Below are 13937 nucleotides of genomic sequence, written 5' to 3'. Positions count from 1 at the left end.
TTGTCTGTTATATTACACTTAAAGTGCGCTTAATTAAGATCATTAGATTTATATTCATCGCCTTTTATGATAGTCTTGTAGCATACACGATACTGTTTTTAATTTCCCACTTAAGGTTCCTTGCTGTCTTTTTCTTTACTAAGTGTATTGTGGAGATAGACATATAGTTAAGAAAAGTGTTGTTTGCAAATACGCCGTAAGAGAATTGTCAGTTATTCTTCAACGTAAATATTTTATTTTATTTAATCATTAAGTCACCATTAGATATTTGACTTTTTTCAAGTATCGATTGCATATCGACGGAAAATAATCAGCTCAAGATTTTTAGACTTAATATGCAGTGGATGTCAGTTAAGAGATATTTTTGTAAGAAAGCTTTTGGTTAGTGAATGAATTCTACTAGTTTTTATTATTCTTGTTTTGTGCAAGTAGGAGGTACCCCTGTAGTGGAAACTCAACCAGAGCAGTCTCCTAACATGACCTGCTTTTCATTTTTCTTTCGGTCATCAACTAATTGAACTTTTTCTTTCCAGACTATTACTCCCACAACCAAGAGTATCAGAAATACGCCTCAAGCATGGGGGTTTCGGAGCCCCCTAAAGACGACTCTCCCCGGACGACCCCGGACCTGTCCAGGTCCGACCAGTCACCGTCACAGCCCCCGCCAGGATCCGCAGACAGCGATGATGCTGATGAGTTCGCGCCGAAGAGGAAGCAGAGGCGGTACAGGACCACCTTCACCAGTTTCCAGCTTGAGGAGTTGGAGAAGGCGTTCTCAAGGACACATTATCCTGATGTCTTTACGAGGTGAGTCTAAACATACTTTCCTTTATTTTTCTCAGAGCCCTTTTTATTTTAGTGTCCAGTTTTTCTTAGTAACTCAGTAACACTTACCGTTTCGAATCGTATTTTATTTTCACTCTTAATATCCATATTTTCTACTTAAAAACATTTATTAAAGCACCATAGTGAGAAGAAACGATAGAGTCGAGTTTTTTTTTTAAACACTGTCCTATAGAGACGAAAACCTTTTTTTTACGCGAATACACTACCGCTACAGTAATAAATACCGAGAGTTTTATCTAAAAACCATATAACCCATTCATCTGGCATACAAAACTCTTAACACCGGATTAAGAAAACAATTAATACATTAATAAACTTTAATCCAATTAAGTCTTGAAGTTTACACAAACATAATATAATATCTTAAGCTTATCAATGTGTTAATCCTTCAGCAATTTCGTAATAGGATGAAGCAGATTAAATTTCTCAAGTACTAGTTCTGTTAAATTAATTACAGCAATAATCTGCCTGTTAATTGCATTTTATGTTCAGTTTACATTCGTTTGCGTAAACGATTCTATTGTTTGTAAGCCATAAAGTGATTAGCAGATTTATGATGGGTATATCGGCATTTGTTTTTATTATCAGGCTACCTTGTGTACGTTTCAAAATTAGATCCTTGTTGGTGTTGAAAAGAGATGTCGCTCTATGATAAAAAGTACGCTGTTTCATTTCCAACTCTGTGAGAATCTTAATTTAACTATTAAAAGAATGTTGTGGTATTTTTATGGAAGACCTATTGCTACGATCCTATCTACGAAATTCCAAAAGGGAATTATGTTTCATAAACCATTTTTCTGGTTTGACTGGTAGGTGCTCAATCAAAGTACCTACTATACGCAACAGATTTCAGAAAATCTCATTTATCAGGAAACGTCTATGTAGTAGAAGTGATTTTTCGGCTAAGATAAGATTTAATACGTTTTAATAACTTAATTTTCTTGTTTCAGGGAGGAGCTTGCTATGAAAATTGGACTTACTGAAGCTCGAATACAGGTAACTTAAAATAATCAATAAAGATTAACAAAAAAAGAAACATAATGAGATGTAAATGATTTATATATTTTTCGAACTGCCAGCAAATATAATATAAGTTACAAAAGAAACACAGAAGCATCAAAATTATAATAGAATGTCTTAATTTTTGTGCATTATTTAATTTTTGCCAACAAAATCGCCATCTATTTGCTTAAAGTTTTTGTTTTTGTTTAAGAAATACAAAATTTAAAAGCAAAGTTTTCTCACAATCAAAAGCATGTTTACATCACAGAACCGTTTTTAAAATCTAACTTCTGCCACTTTCTACGTTTATGTATTCAAGTTTCCAATTTTATTAAAGTATTTACAGGATGTGCACGATAAAACTTATCTCTAAGTACATATTAAAAACATAAGTACATTTCTATGACTACATTTAGATGTGCGGTGTTGGTTTATAACTATTTATAACTCTTAAACCCTTGTATTCACATACATCGTATTATAGGCCAACCACCAAAGCTTAAAGTAAAGTTATCGCATTTGTGGAAGCAAGAGGCCGCTATCCAATGTGTATCGCGCTGTCTCGTTTCTTACTAAAAAAGATAATACGAGTAATTCGCCTGCAGAACTGATGATCGCTACTAAATACTAATATCTTACACCATTATGTGACAGTCATCACGTGTAAGCCAACAGTCAAAAACCAGTGTTTCTGAAATGTCTCGGAACATCGACGTGTACAATTTGAATCGTAACGAAACAAGCAGTTACTTTACTAAGCACCGCCAAGCTAGGGGGCCTACCACTGGCCTTTAAGTAAAAATATTGCAATATAATTGCTTCGCTGCCATACACGTAAAAGCTCATGAGCATAGGTACTACTACTGTGGTACAAGCTTTAAACAATACTTGGCTAACCCATTGTATCAATAAACATATTATTAAGTAAAAATAGCAGACGCGGCTCTGCACGGTTTGGAGAGACAGTGGTAGGGCCCAAACAGATTTAAAAAAGGCCAGTGTGAACAAAATAAAAAAAACGTATATTACATAATAAGTATAATTATGAGGAGTCGATGACAATAGACGTCATTTACATTTATTTTACATTCAAAATTAACCTCTTAACAAAAAAAGACATTTAAATTAGTTTAAAGTACTTTATATCGTTTAACACGTTATTATTCAGTTGGTATCTCATTACAACAAATAATTGTCGTTACATGTATTCACGTTACACGACAGTTTCTTATCTGTGGCATCGCATAATAGGGGTTGTAAACTGGCAACATTGTTACACTTGAATAAATGTTGCAAGCACAAAAAAATTAACAAACAAATTATTGGTCTTGGATTGCGAAACTTTGTAACTACAAAGCAATATTATAAAAATAATATGAAAAACTTATATTTTCGAGTTCGGAGTTTAACTGCCTTTCATTTTATACCCATTACTAGCAGGGTTAGAGGGTAAGGAGACATATCACATCCTCACTTGAAACATTTTTCATATTTAAATAGCATAATTATATCACTTGCACAATTCTCACAAATTCAATGTTACCCTCTTGTCAAAATTCGTCCAGCCGTTGGGGCAGGGCGTGGCAAAGACCGATGACGGCGAAAATGCCTGCTCAAATGTTATTACATGTATTCTGAATGAAGTACATCCAAAGCTTGTCTGTAAAAGATCGCTTTCAGCGGTAAGACCGCCAATTTCATGGCCCAATATTAGTATTTATTTTTGTTAAAGCTCTAACATGGTGTCCAATCGAAAATATTCGGTCTGTCTAGGCATACATACATACACCGTAACTAGATAACCCTCCTTTTAACGCCGTCGGGTAAAAAGCAAATCTTCAAAGCAATGAAAAAGAGTAATAAATTATTTTTTATCCAATTTATTGCCTTTCTCGACACAAAACACGTGTAAAACAATAATATGAGGTTTTATGTTTGAATTTAAATATTTATTATCAATTTTATTAGTGCCTTAAAAAGTCGCGTTTTAAAATATACATATTTATTAAAACTAACTGGTTCTAGGTTATTGGTATTTAATAGCTAATTTTACAACATATTAATTTGATCTTATCCTTTTATAATTTAAAATGTTTTTCTATTTCTTGGTACCTATAACTACAATACATAATTATTTTTGCGAAACTACAAAGTTGATTGGACTTGTACTTGTTAACCGTTAAAACTCAAGTTAAATTAATACATAAAGAAGATATTATATTATTTTACAGCTACATCTTAAAACGGTACCTATTTTTATATTTATTGAGTGTTCCACAGGTACTTAATTAATTGGTAAGACATGTTTAATGATTCAAATTCTACGGCTTTTCACTTTCTTACTGAATGAAAGAGATGCTGCTCTACGTTGTGTAGAGCACCCTCTCGCTTTCACGCCTACAATAATATTACTTTGAAAGGTAGTGGTCGGAATGTATGTAAGGTAGTTGTTAATATGGATGGATGCTTGTTACTCTTTTACGCTAAAACCACTGAACGGATCTGGACTAAAATGGGCACACAGATAGTTTATAACCTGGATTATCACTTAAGAAGATTTTAGATTTTATTCGGATTTTATGTCCCTTTGGTATCATTTTCCCTGTCAACAGCCGGTCAGCCATAAGAACAAATGTCAAACTAAATACTAAGTGTATAAATATATCGGTATGTACAACTCCTAATACAACGGTATAAGACTAATACCTGAGCGAGGACCTGTCAGGCAACCTTCAATCAGAGCAGACCGAATCGAATGAGACAGACCCGCAGTGATAACTATAATAAACTACAGCGACATGCGGCCAGTAAAGCAACTGTGCTCATGGATGCGGTATTTTGAAGTAAATTTTGTGATTAACGGTTTGAAAGCCTACCATCGTCTGTTGAAGTAAAACTATTTCAGTTGTCGAAAAGAGTTGCTGTTCTAGGCCGCGTACAGCGTTGTCTCAGTTTATTAACAGCTGAAGTTTTATGTTTATTACTTACTTAGAGAAAAACATCCTTGCCATGGAAATAAGAATCCCAAGCAAACAAATTTTAACATTTAATTTATGGGATAGCGATGCTTGTTATTATCAGACTTAATAAATTAAACTAAACAAAATAACCTTTTGTTAGTACATTGTCACCGATCATCACGAAAAAGAAATCTCTTAAATAAAGATGATTTAAAAAATAACATGTTTGAAAGTACATCCATAAAACGTTTTGTTAACACCTTCTATGATAGCGTCGTCACCCATAATCATATGATTACACTTAATTAATTCAATTTATACACGTGTCAGAATTTGTTATGAGTTTCCTTGTAAAAACTTCAATTAGTCCTATAAATAACTATTTACGTATAAACTGTTAATTAAAAGCTTTGTACGCGTTGACTATTAGAAATAGAAAAATGCGTACGATAATCATTTAAATGACTATATATGAGGAAGGTAAATTAATAGCAAACATTCAAATACGTCAAACATAGTGAATATTATTTTTATTTATTAATGTTTTTGCCCAGAATATCCCACAGTTGGGCTAAGTCCTCTCCACTGTTCTTCCTCTTGCGCCTCTTGAGTCGCTACGATATAATTTGTTTTAGTTAAAAAAAAACCTAGCTAATTCCAATATTAAAATTAAAGAATTTCCTAATAATTAGAAATTCAGACACAATGACTATCGCTTTTGCATCTTTTGCAATTAACATACATTTTTAAGAAGTAAATATTGAGGGTCTTATTACAACAAAAATTCGTATAAATGTGGCTACTAGGGGGTCCTATTATCATACATGTTAACAATCCTGTTTAAACCGTAAAATGATTAATTAATTATAATGTCTATAGTTCCATGTTAATAGATTAATTCATATTCTAACTGATATGTTAACTTCAATTATAGATGTAGGTTATAAAGTAATTATATTTGAATAAATGTTTATTTATTAATTATGAAAGATATAGAAGTGTACTTGTCCACAACTAAGAGGTTTGACCCCCGCAGTGCGACGGACAAAGTTTTAATTTGATTACTTTTTACAATGTCGTTTGAATATTAATCTTTTTATTATTCTATGTGTGATAGAAAACAAAAAGATACATGAATGTTACTAGCGTAGTAAATGAGTTTTTAATAGGTACTTGATTAGTTGGAGTTCGACAAAATTTTCGGTTTTTGATTGGTCCGTCGATCGATGGATTTAAATCTGTTTAATTTGTAACGTAATCGCCATTTGATACGTCTGTTTCAATTTATGAGAATAAATGTATAATAATATTTTTGGAATAATAATAAGTACCAGTAATTGGTACTTAAAACAGCATAAAAATATTTTTAATTTTAAGCTCAGTTCTTTACGTACAGCAATATCACGCTTTGAACGAAGCAAAAAAAATGCGAACGCAGCAAACTGCAAGGCAAAGGCAACTTAACCGCCTTTAATTACAATTATCATAAATAGTCAATTTAATGATATTTAACCGTATTAAACTCATCACAGTAATTATGTTATTTAGCAAACGATGAGACTAACCTTTGGTCAAATCAACATAAATACTAACAAAAAATCTAGGTAGATAAGTTTAGCGCAAAACTAAAAAGAAGTGTTTGCCGAGTGCACTAAGTACAAGTCACTTTAGCAATAAAAAAGCAAGAAAAATCATAAAAAGCCAGATATGCGTAACTTGTAATTAATTATGAATAAATAAAAGCCTTAATGCACTGAAGAAAATCTGTATTTTATGTTTGTTGCCGTAGAACTTCGACATGGATAAATCAATTTTGTTGAGTCTTTTTGCATGTAACGTGAAATAGCTGACATTTAGAATGTCATCAAGTTTGGCTCAGCAGTTTTTAACTTATAGTGGATGTGATGTGTAATGATTTTGTTGTTAAAACATTATTCTTCTGATATATACCACATCCATTCCTAAACTCTTTTATATTCGTTGTTGCCCGCAATCTTTTAATAACATAGAGTTCCCCATACTTATTTGTCGCAATGTTTTATTTGTGCACAATCGATGCTGTTACTCGAATGCGAATTAATGTTGCAAGGATGAAGTAATCGAATAAAACAAGTCATCGAATTATATTTATTTGAATTATGAAAAAGGCTTTTTATGGTTGGGTTGTGGAGTATGGTTTCGTTTGCAAATTAACGACGGCTCGGCGGTATTTCAGTTGTAGGAACTTAAATACCGCCGTCTTTACAACACTATGATAGTTTAAAAGTTAAACAACGTTTGTTCTTGTGGTAAATTTATCAAATGACAAATACACTTAGGTATTTCTTATCAAACCAATTTGTTTTTTGGCCTATTTTTATCGATACAGCTATAAAAAAAAGACTGTAATTTTTCTTAATGCAAAAAACACTTATTCGAAAATACCTCAATAATGCTTATCCCACAAAAAGTTTACCCTGTAACTAAATAATTTGATGTTTTTATGATCTACAAATTATATCAACATCAATTGTCATCTACAAATTATATAGACAGTACTTACTACATGTATATAATTTGCCATCTGCCCATTGTCTTAAGATGTCTAGATACAATTATAATTGAATTAAATTGAGTAATAAAGGCTTTACTCAGAAGAATTGTCAACCAATTAGTTTGATTATTAATAATAGGTAAAGTTATTTAATAAGACATCGATCGTATATTGCAAGAGGCAGATGTTTCAATAAAAAGTGGACTTCAAGTAATATAAAGATATCTAATAGGACAGTCGGCAACAAAATTTAATGAAAAATCTTTATCCATCAGACGGATCAAAAAAGCGCCGGAAAAAAAAACTTATAAAATTTTCGTATGGCAGTGATTGTAGAGACAGCGGGTTTCACCGAGAATGTTACAGTGGCTGCGAAAGGCAAAGAGAGGAACATGGATGGGTTTTAGTCAGTAGAAGTTTCACACTTTCCGCTCAACCCAAAGCGTTATGAGCCTTTTGTTGATTTCATATCCGAAAAGGAATTGGAGTAGGAGGCCTATGTCTAGCAGTGGACTAAGCCGGGACTGATAATGATAGCAGACAGTTAACCTTTATATTGAAACTAAAATAATAACGCTTTTTCGTATCGTACCAGCAAAATAAACCTAAGTCATTGGCGCCATTTTTACTTTTTGGGTGTAACTTTACCTATACATATATATGTGTATCAAAATGATAAATAATATAAATATTATTAACTAGCTGTTGCCCGCGACTTCGTCCCCGTGGGTAGAAGATATAAGTTATGATTTATACCTGCCCTGTCTTTTTCACATTTTCCATTGTATCTTCGCTCCTAATAGTCGCAGCGTGATGGTTTATAGCCTAAAGCCTTCCTCGATGAATGGTCTATTCAACACAAAAATAATTTTTCAATTTGGACCAGTAGTTCCTGAGATTAGCGCGTTCAAACAAACAAACAAACTCTTCAGCTTTATATATTAGTATAGATATAGATTCATAAGGTAGACGTAGGTAAAGTATACGTACCTATGCCATTTAACAGTTTTTATAACTCAGTATGTATTAAGACTGTGATGTTGACTGTATGTATCATGTGAATAAGATGTTAGTAATAAAATTGTTTACTCTATCAGTACTGAACATGTTTAAGTACCTAGTTTAGTTCTATTGAAATAAAACAGTTATTTGTACAAGTATAGTTAAACGATGCTGTGGTCTGTGGTCAGTGCTCATACTTAACTGTAACTGTTGGTGGAAATGTAATACTAATCGGTTATCTACCATGGGCTTTTAAAGTTGGAAAGATGCCGACACTTGTAGACAGAGAGGGTAATATGCTGCTAGCGCTGTCTCGCTTCTACAAGGACTACCTTTTGTCATATTTTAAGATCGCTTGACACTATAGTTGATGCGTGACAGTTCTCATATTCCTTGCTACGAAAAATTCCTTATAAAACAAGAAATTTATAAGAAAATAAATTATTTTTTATTGACTAAAACATTAATTTTCCATAATTATAAGTGAGGCAGCCATTAATTTTCGTCATTTGTATTATCATACGGTAGATCAACTATAGTATAGTCATTCCAATGTCAAGGAAATGGGGATATCATTATTATAACCAGAAGCAACAAAGAACTACATAACCGAAGCCCATAAAACCGTAATTGACGAGATACATCGACCTCATAACTATAAGAGATAGCATCGAAACCTTCGCCCGCAGTGGCGACATCTACACGAAGCTACTTACCTTAACGCGCGCCATTACATATGAGTCCAGTCACCAGATCAAAGAGCCACCATCCATTTTACTAATAGGTGCGTATTTTTCAAACCCTTGTTTATTAAATGAGGTCATTAGCAATTTTCTTGTATTATTACCAGCTGATTCCATCATGACGCGAGCGGCCGCTAAAATTGCGCTCACAAAAAAAAGCCATCGAATTATAAATGCAGAATTATACTAACGACACAGATTAGGCCGCCTGCAAAAGCTTTAAAACAAATTATTAGCTAATGTTTTTAAAAACTACTTAATATTAATATATTTAGCATTAGCACGTGGGCGGATAAAGTGTTAGATTTATAAAACATTAGTGTGAACCGGATGAGATAAGGGGATCAGGTTTTAATGAGGCCTTTTTTGATGCTACCGTAATGGCACGAGCCGAGCCCAGCTGGGTTCTAAAAGTTGAGCACTATTCTAATATTGACAGCTTTAAATAATAGGCGCAGCGTATTCGTGTCTTTACATAGATCTACGAGTTAATTCTAACTGTTTTTAATGATGGGTTTTGCAAAAATGTACTGTTTGATCGTGGTCTCTCAGTACTCGATGCATGGTGTCCCCATTCACGTCGCAGCGCAGTCTTAGCGCTCCTGGTGGCTCGATCGCAGCGCCGGCCGACGTGGTCATTACCTTAATGCGCGACTCTGTTAAGCTATTAAACACGGCACCTGGGACGCAGTCGGTGCCTTTTTGCGCCCACTGCGCCCGCATGCCGTCAGCCTTCCCGCCACCAATTACAACATTTATAAATTCGCGGCCTCCACGCCGTATGAAGTCATATCCGTAATGGCCATTGTAAACTTAATAGATCATACCTCCGCACGCAAAAACTAACTTTAAGTAACTAGTAGTTAAGGCTCGATTTCCCGCGCACCAGCCCACCGTCAACATAAAACGTTTCTTGTTTATCACAGCATCCGCTAAAACCGCATCGACATTTACAGAAACGCGTTTAATTTTTTACTATACACCATTTATCATAAGTGAATTAATTTAAATTGCCATAAAAATAACAGTTTACATAATGGCTGTACGGTTCGTGACGATTTTTTTCATGTCTCAACATTTTTGTACGTGCATAAATATTTCATGCTATGATAATCGACCTTTTACAGAACTATTGAATTGTAACCTTTTTGTTGCTAAAAGTAAGATTTTTGTTGTAATAAAATACGGTAGCTGTCAGTTTGAATGGTACAATTAACATTTAATAACACCGTTGGATATAATTCTACAAATGTTAGTTGATAGTATCGACGGAGACATGATATTATCCAGGCTTAGTCATTGAATGGGCAATAAATCTAGCGAGGCCCGCGACACGCACTTTATATCTCTATATGTATTAAATGGCTCTATTTATTTGATATTGCGAACACATAACTTGGTGCCTTCACAAACTTACTATTGCCGGTTGTAAAACTTGCAGCAAACGTCTAACGTGTTAAAAAGATAGTTGTAAAAGCGATGACAGTTTAAGTGGTGTCGCCGCCGCCGGCATAGACAACTTTGTAAACGTCAGATAAGGAAAGGTCCAAACACAATTAAGGAATGTTACTTTTTTTCATTTTGACACAATTTCCTTGTGTGTCTAACGTATGCTGCATGCCAGAGTTTTTCTTCCCCGACCGGCACATAAATAATTATAAAAGACATCTGACGAAAATATGAAATAAACATGAGTTTGTTGAACAATAATTTATTGTTGTTATAATATAATAAATATCTGTTTGGGCTGCCATATTTTATGACACGTTTGTCAGAGCTACAATGTAAAAGACGGGTGAAGGTTTGTTGAACATGCTTTATTACGTCCAAATACAAAGAAACACAATAAATTGTTACAATTGAATTATTTCATTCATTTTTAGGTTGATATTTCAATCATGACTAATACATTTTTTAAACCAACAACGTAATTCAAAAAAGGAAACTTGAATTCAATGTTGCAAATGTTACAATCAATATTTGAAGTTTCAAACGTCACAATTTGGGTAGAAATTTTGAATTTGGTACACTAATCTTTTCTTCATAAAATGGCCGTTCGATATTAATCCTTTTTCAAAAGCGTTCCTTTTTCAAGAATATGAACAACAGTTTCATTTTTTCTTAATTCTTCTGTAGCTTGCTTTGTCTAAATCCAATTTAGCTCAACACTGGCTGAATATAATTGGATAATTATAGAAAGAACAACAGTAATTCGTACAGTTATTTTCGTTTAGTAATTACCTTATGTAAGAGAATCGAAAACGTTTTTACACCTGTTAGCTTGCATATCGTGTATTTAACAAAGCAAGAAAAAATTAAGAACGTTTTTAAAGATAATTAACTTATGGACTTAGTATAATTTCATGTATTATCTGCTAGGAACAATTTGGTTCGAAAATAATCTGAATATATAATAGGCTAAAGTGCATACATAAAATATATTTAAGAAGTAAAGCCTTGTTGTTCATCTTATTGTATATTTAACACAATTTGTATAAATATGCACTAAAACACTTTCGTAATTGCCGTCATATCACCATTAAGGCAAAGCTTATTTTAGTTACTACGTGACATAGTAAAAGACGTATTCGAATTAAATATGATTGATTTACAAACTTCAGCATACAACTAATTAAAGCTTATTGAACAAAATATAACTCAACATGACAAACATTCGAATTTCAGTCATAAAAGTAGCCATTAAAAAAAACGAAAACAAATGACATCTGTCAAACAAAACTCATTATCATCGTTCTTTCGCAGGTTTGGTTCCAGAATCGCCGCGCAAAATGGCGGAAGCAAGAGAAGGTGGGCCCTCAAGCGCATCCCTACAACCCGTACCTTGGGGGGGCGGGTGGGGCGCCCCCTCCCTCAGTGGTCGCCTCCATGCCGAACCCTTTCTCACAACTAGGATTCGGATTCAGGAAACCGTTTGATACGAATGCATTGGCGTCTTTTAGGTGAGTGGGAAACTTTGATAATTGATATTTATGGTTTTGCATTGAGAATAAAATGGTTTTGGTTCTTTGGTAAAACAAAGCATCGCTTAGCGTAAAATCAGGAAATTTAGATGCAAATCTCTTTGACTACGCCTCGTTTAGTCCCCTACAGTCGAATTTATATTATTTTAGAGTAAATATGTTTTTTGTTCGATTATTGACTATTGACTACTACTATAGAAGGAGAAAACCTACTGGAAAGATCTAGAGTGAAAACAATTTCAGCTCTTGATTATTCTCTTATTTGTTTCAGTAGTCTTTATCCATCCAGCATACAGCTATGCTGTGTTACATTCTCAATTGTTATTTAACCATCCATATTTTGTCCACAGATACGCAGGAGCCCCAGTCCTCGGCTCCCAGTACCTCGGCGCACCTCTCCCTCGCCCGCCACTCTTCAGCGCTCCACTCTACACGTCCAGCCCTCCCTTCCACTCTCTGCTCGCCGGCCTGGCCGCCCCCCCTCGACAGTCCCCAGACCCACCACCCGTCTCACCCCCAATCTCACCAGGCAGTGAATCACCCCCTACTCAACCCACAGCGCCAGAAATAGAAAGAAGGAGTTCCAGTATCGCAGCCCTAAGGATGGCGGCCCGCGAACATGAGCTCAGACTAGAAATATTGAGGCAAAGACATCATACCGACTTGATCAGTTGAGCAGTGTTGTTCCGTTTCGGGGAACCTCAATCCGGTTTCGTAATTGAAGCTCGACCCGTTGAAGGTTGGCAACATTGGGAGAATCACGTCGGGTTGCCGTTACTTAATTCTAATTTCGGGATTCATGTTGATTATAACCTTATTTCTAAATTGTTGGGTGTTGAGCAATTGAGTTTTTAAATATAGTACTATGACGTCATAGCACTCTGAATGCCATTCAATGAATCAATGAATTATCATCAGCTGATCTAACTGTTCAATGAATTTTATATTAATTAAATAACTTTGCAATGACATACCCTTGCATTCGGGGCGTAACTAAAAGTAATACCATTATCAACAATTAAATAAAATAATAAACATATGAGCAATCATCTTGAAATTTTAACGAGATAACGAGAGCCTGTTGTACATCTTAATTATAATTAAATACTTGTCTGTTAATGTTGTGGGAGATAATGACAAAAAGTAAGAACATAATTAAATGACTCCAATTATCTACTTCTTGGCATAATTTTGCAAATATCTTTTGTAAAATAATTGAACGACCATGTCTACTTAACATTTTTGGCAATAACGCCATGTAAGATACCTATTTTAGTAAATATTCGTAAATTTACGTTTTATATAAGATACCTATAATTACTTCGAATCCGTCCATTAGTAGGCCTTATTGTTATTTATTGTAGGTGATAAGTACTTTAAGTTTTCTGTAAGTGTATGTACAGCGGTATGTCGAAGCCTTAATTGTGCCTTTACTCAAGAAAAAGTATTAAAAACCGTGTGTATAAACCTAAATATGGACAATAAACAAGTTATTATACCTGTAATTTATTCGTAATGTAAATAATAATTTTGAACCAATTAATGAATCAACAATGCTGTAATATTTTATTTATTTATATTTCAATTTCAAACTCAAATTCAAACAAAAAAAAATGTTAAGAATCGTGAAAATTTGTCATAATATACACCGTGATTTTTTAGTCGTCTTACAAAAGCAGCCCAGTTCATGTATCCAATGACTAGAACACGTTCATGATAAAAAAATAGAATTTATGAGATTTGAATAAATTTAAAATGCAATCTTTATACAAAATTATGATGCAATTTCGTAGTTTTAGAAACAGCTCTGTGAGGGGCGCGGGCGGCGGCGTTTTTGTCATTTTTAAGAGTATGTTTCAGATTTCTCTTG

General features: G+C 33.9%; 1 protein-coding gene across 1 annotated transcript in view; it reads left to right on the top strand.

Moving 5' to 3' along the window:
• The window catches only part of LOC113501197 (homeobox protein aristaless-like), a 74696-nt gene extending 61136 nt beyond the window's left edge, over positions 1–13560 (top strand). Inside the window, exons 2-5 of the mRNA XM_026882263.1 lie at positions 534–807; positions 1797–1842; positions 11850–12046; positions 12418–13560. Coding sequence (XP_026738064.1) covers positions 534–807; positions 1797–1842; positions 11850–12046; positions 12418–12742 — 842 coding nt within the window. The 3' untranslated portion in view covers positions 12743–13560. The remainder of the gene's footprint in view (positions 1–533; positions 808–1796; positions 1843–11849; positions 12047–12417) is intronic.
• Positions 13561–13937: the final 377 nt, after the last annotated feature.

This window comes from Trichoplusia ni, chromosome 15, assembly GCF_003590095.1.
Source record: "Trichoplusia ni isolate ovarian cell line Hi5 chromosome 15, tn1, whole genome shotgun sequence".
Taxonomy (NCBI): Eukaryota; Metazoa; Arthropoda; class Insecta; order Lepidoptera; family Noctuidae; genus Trichoplusia; species Trichoplusia ni.
The sequence above is the reverse complement of the archived record's forward strand: the minus strand, read 5'-3'. Positions and strand labels throughout refer to the sequence as shown.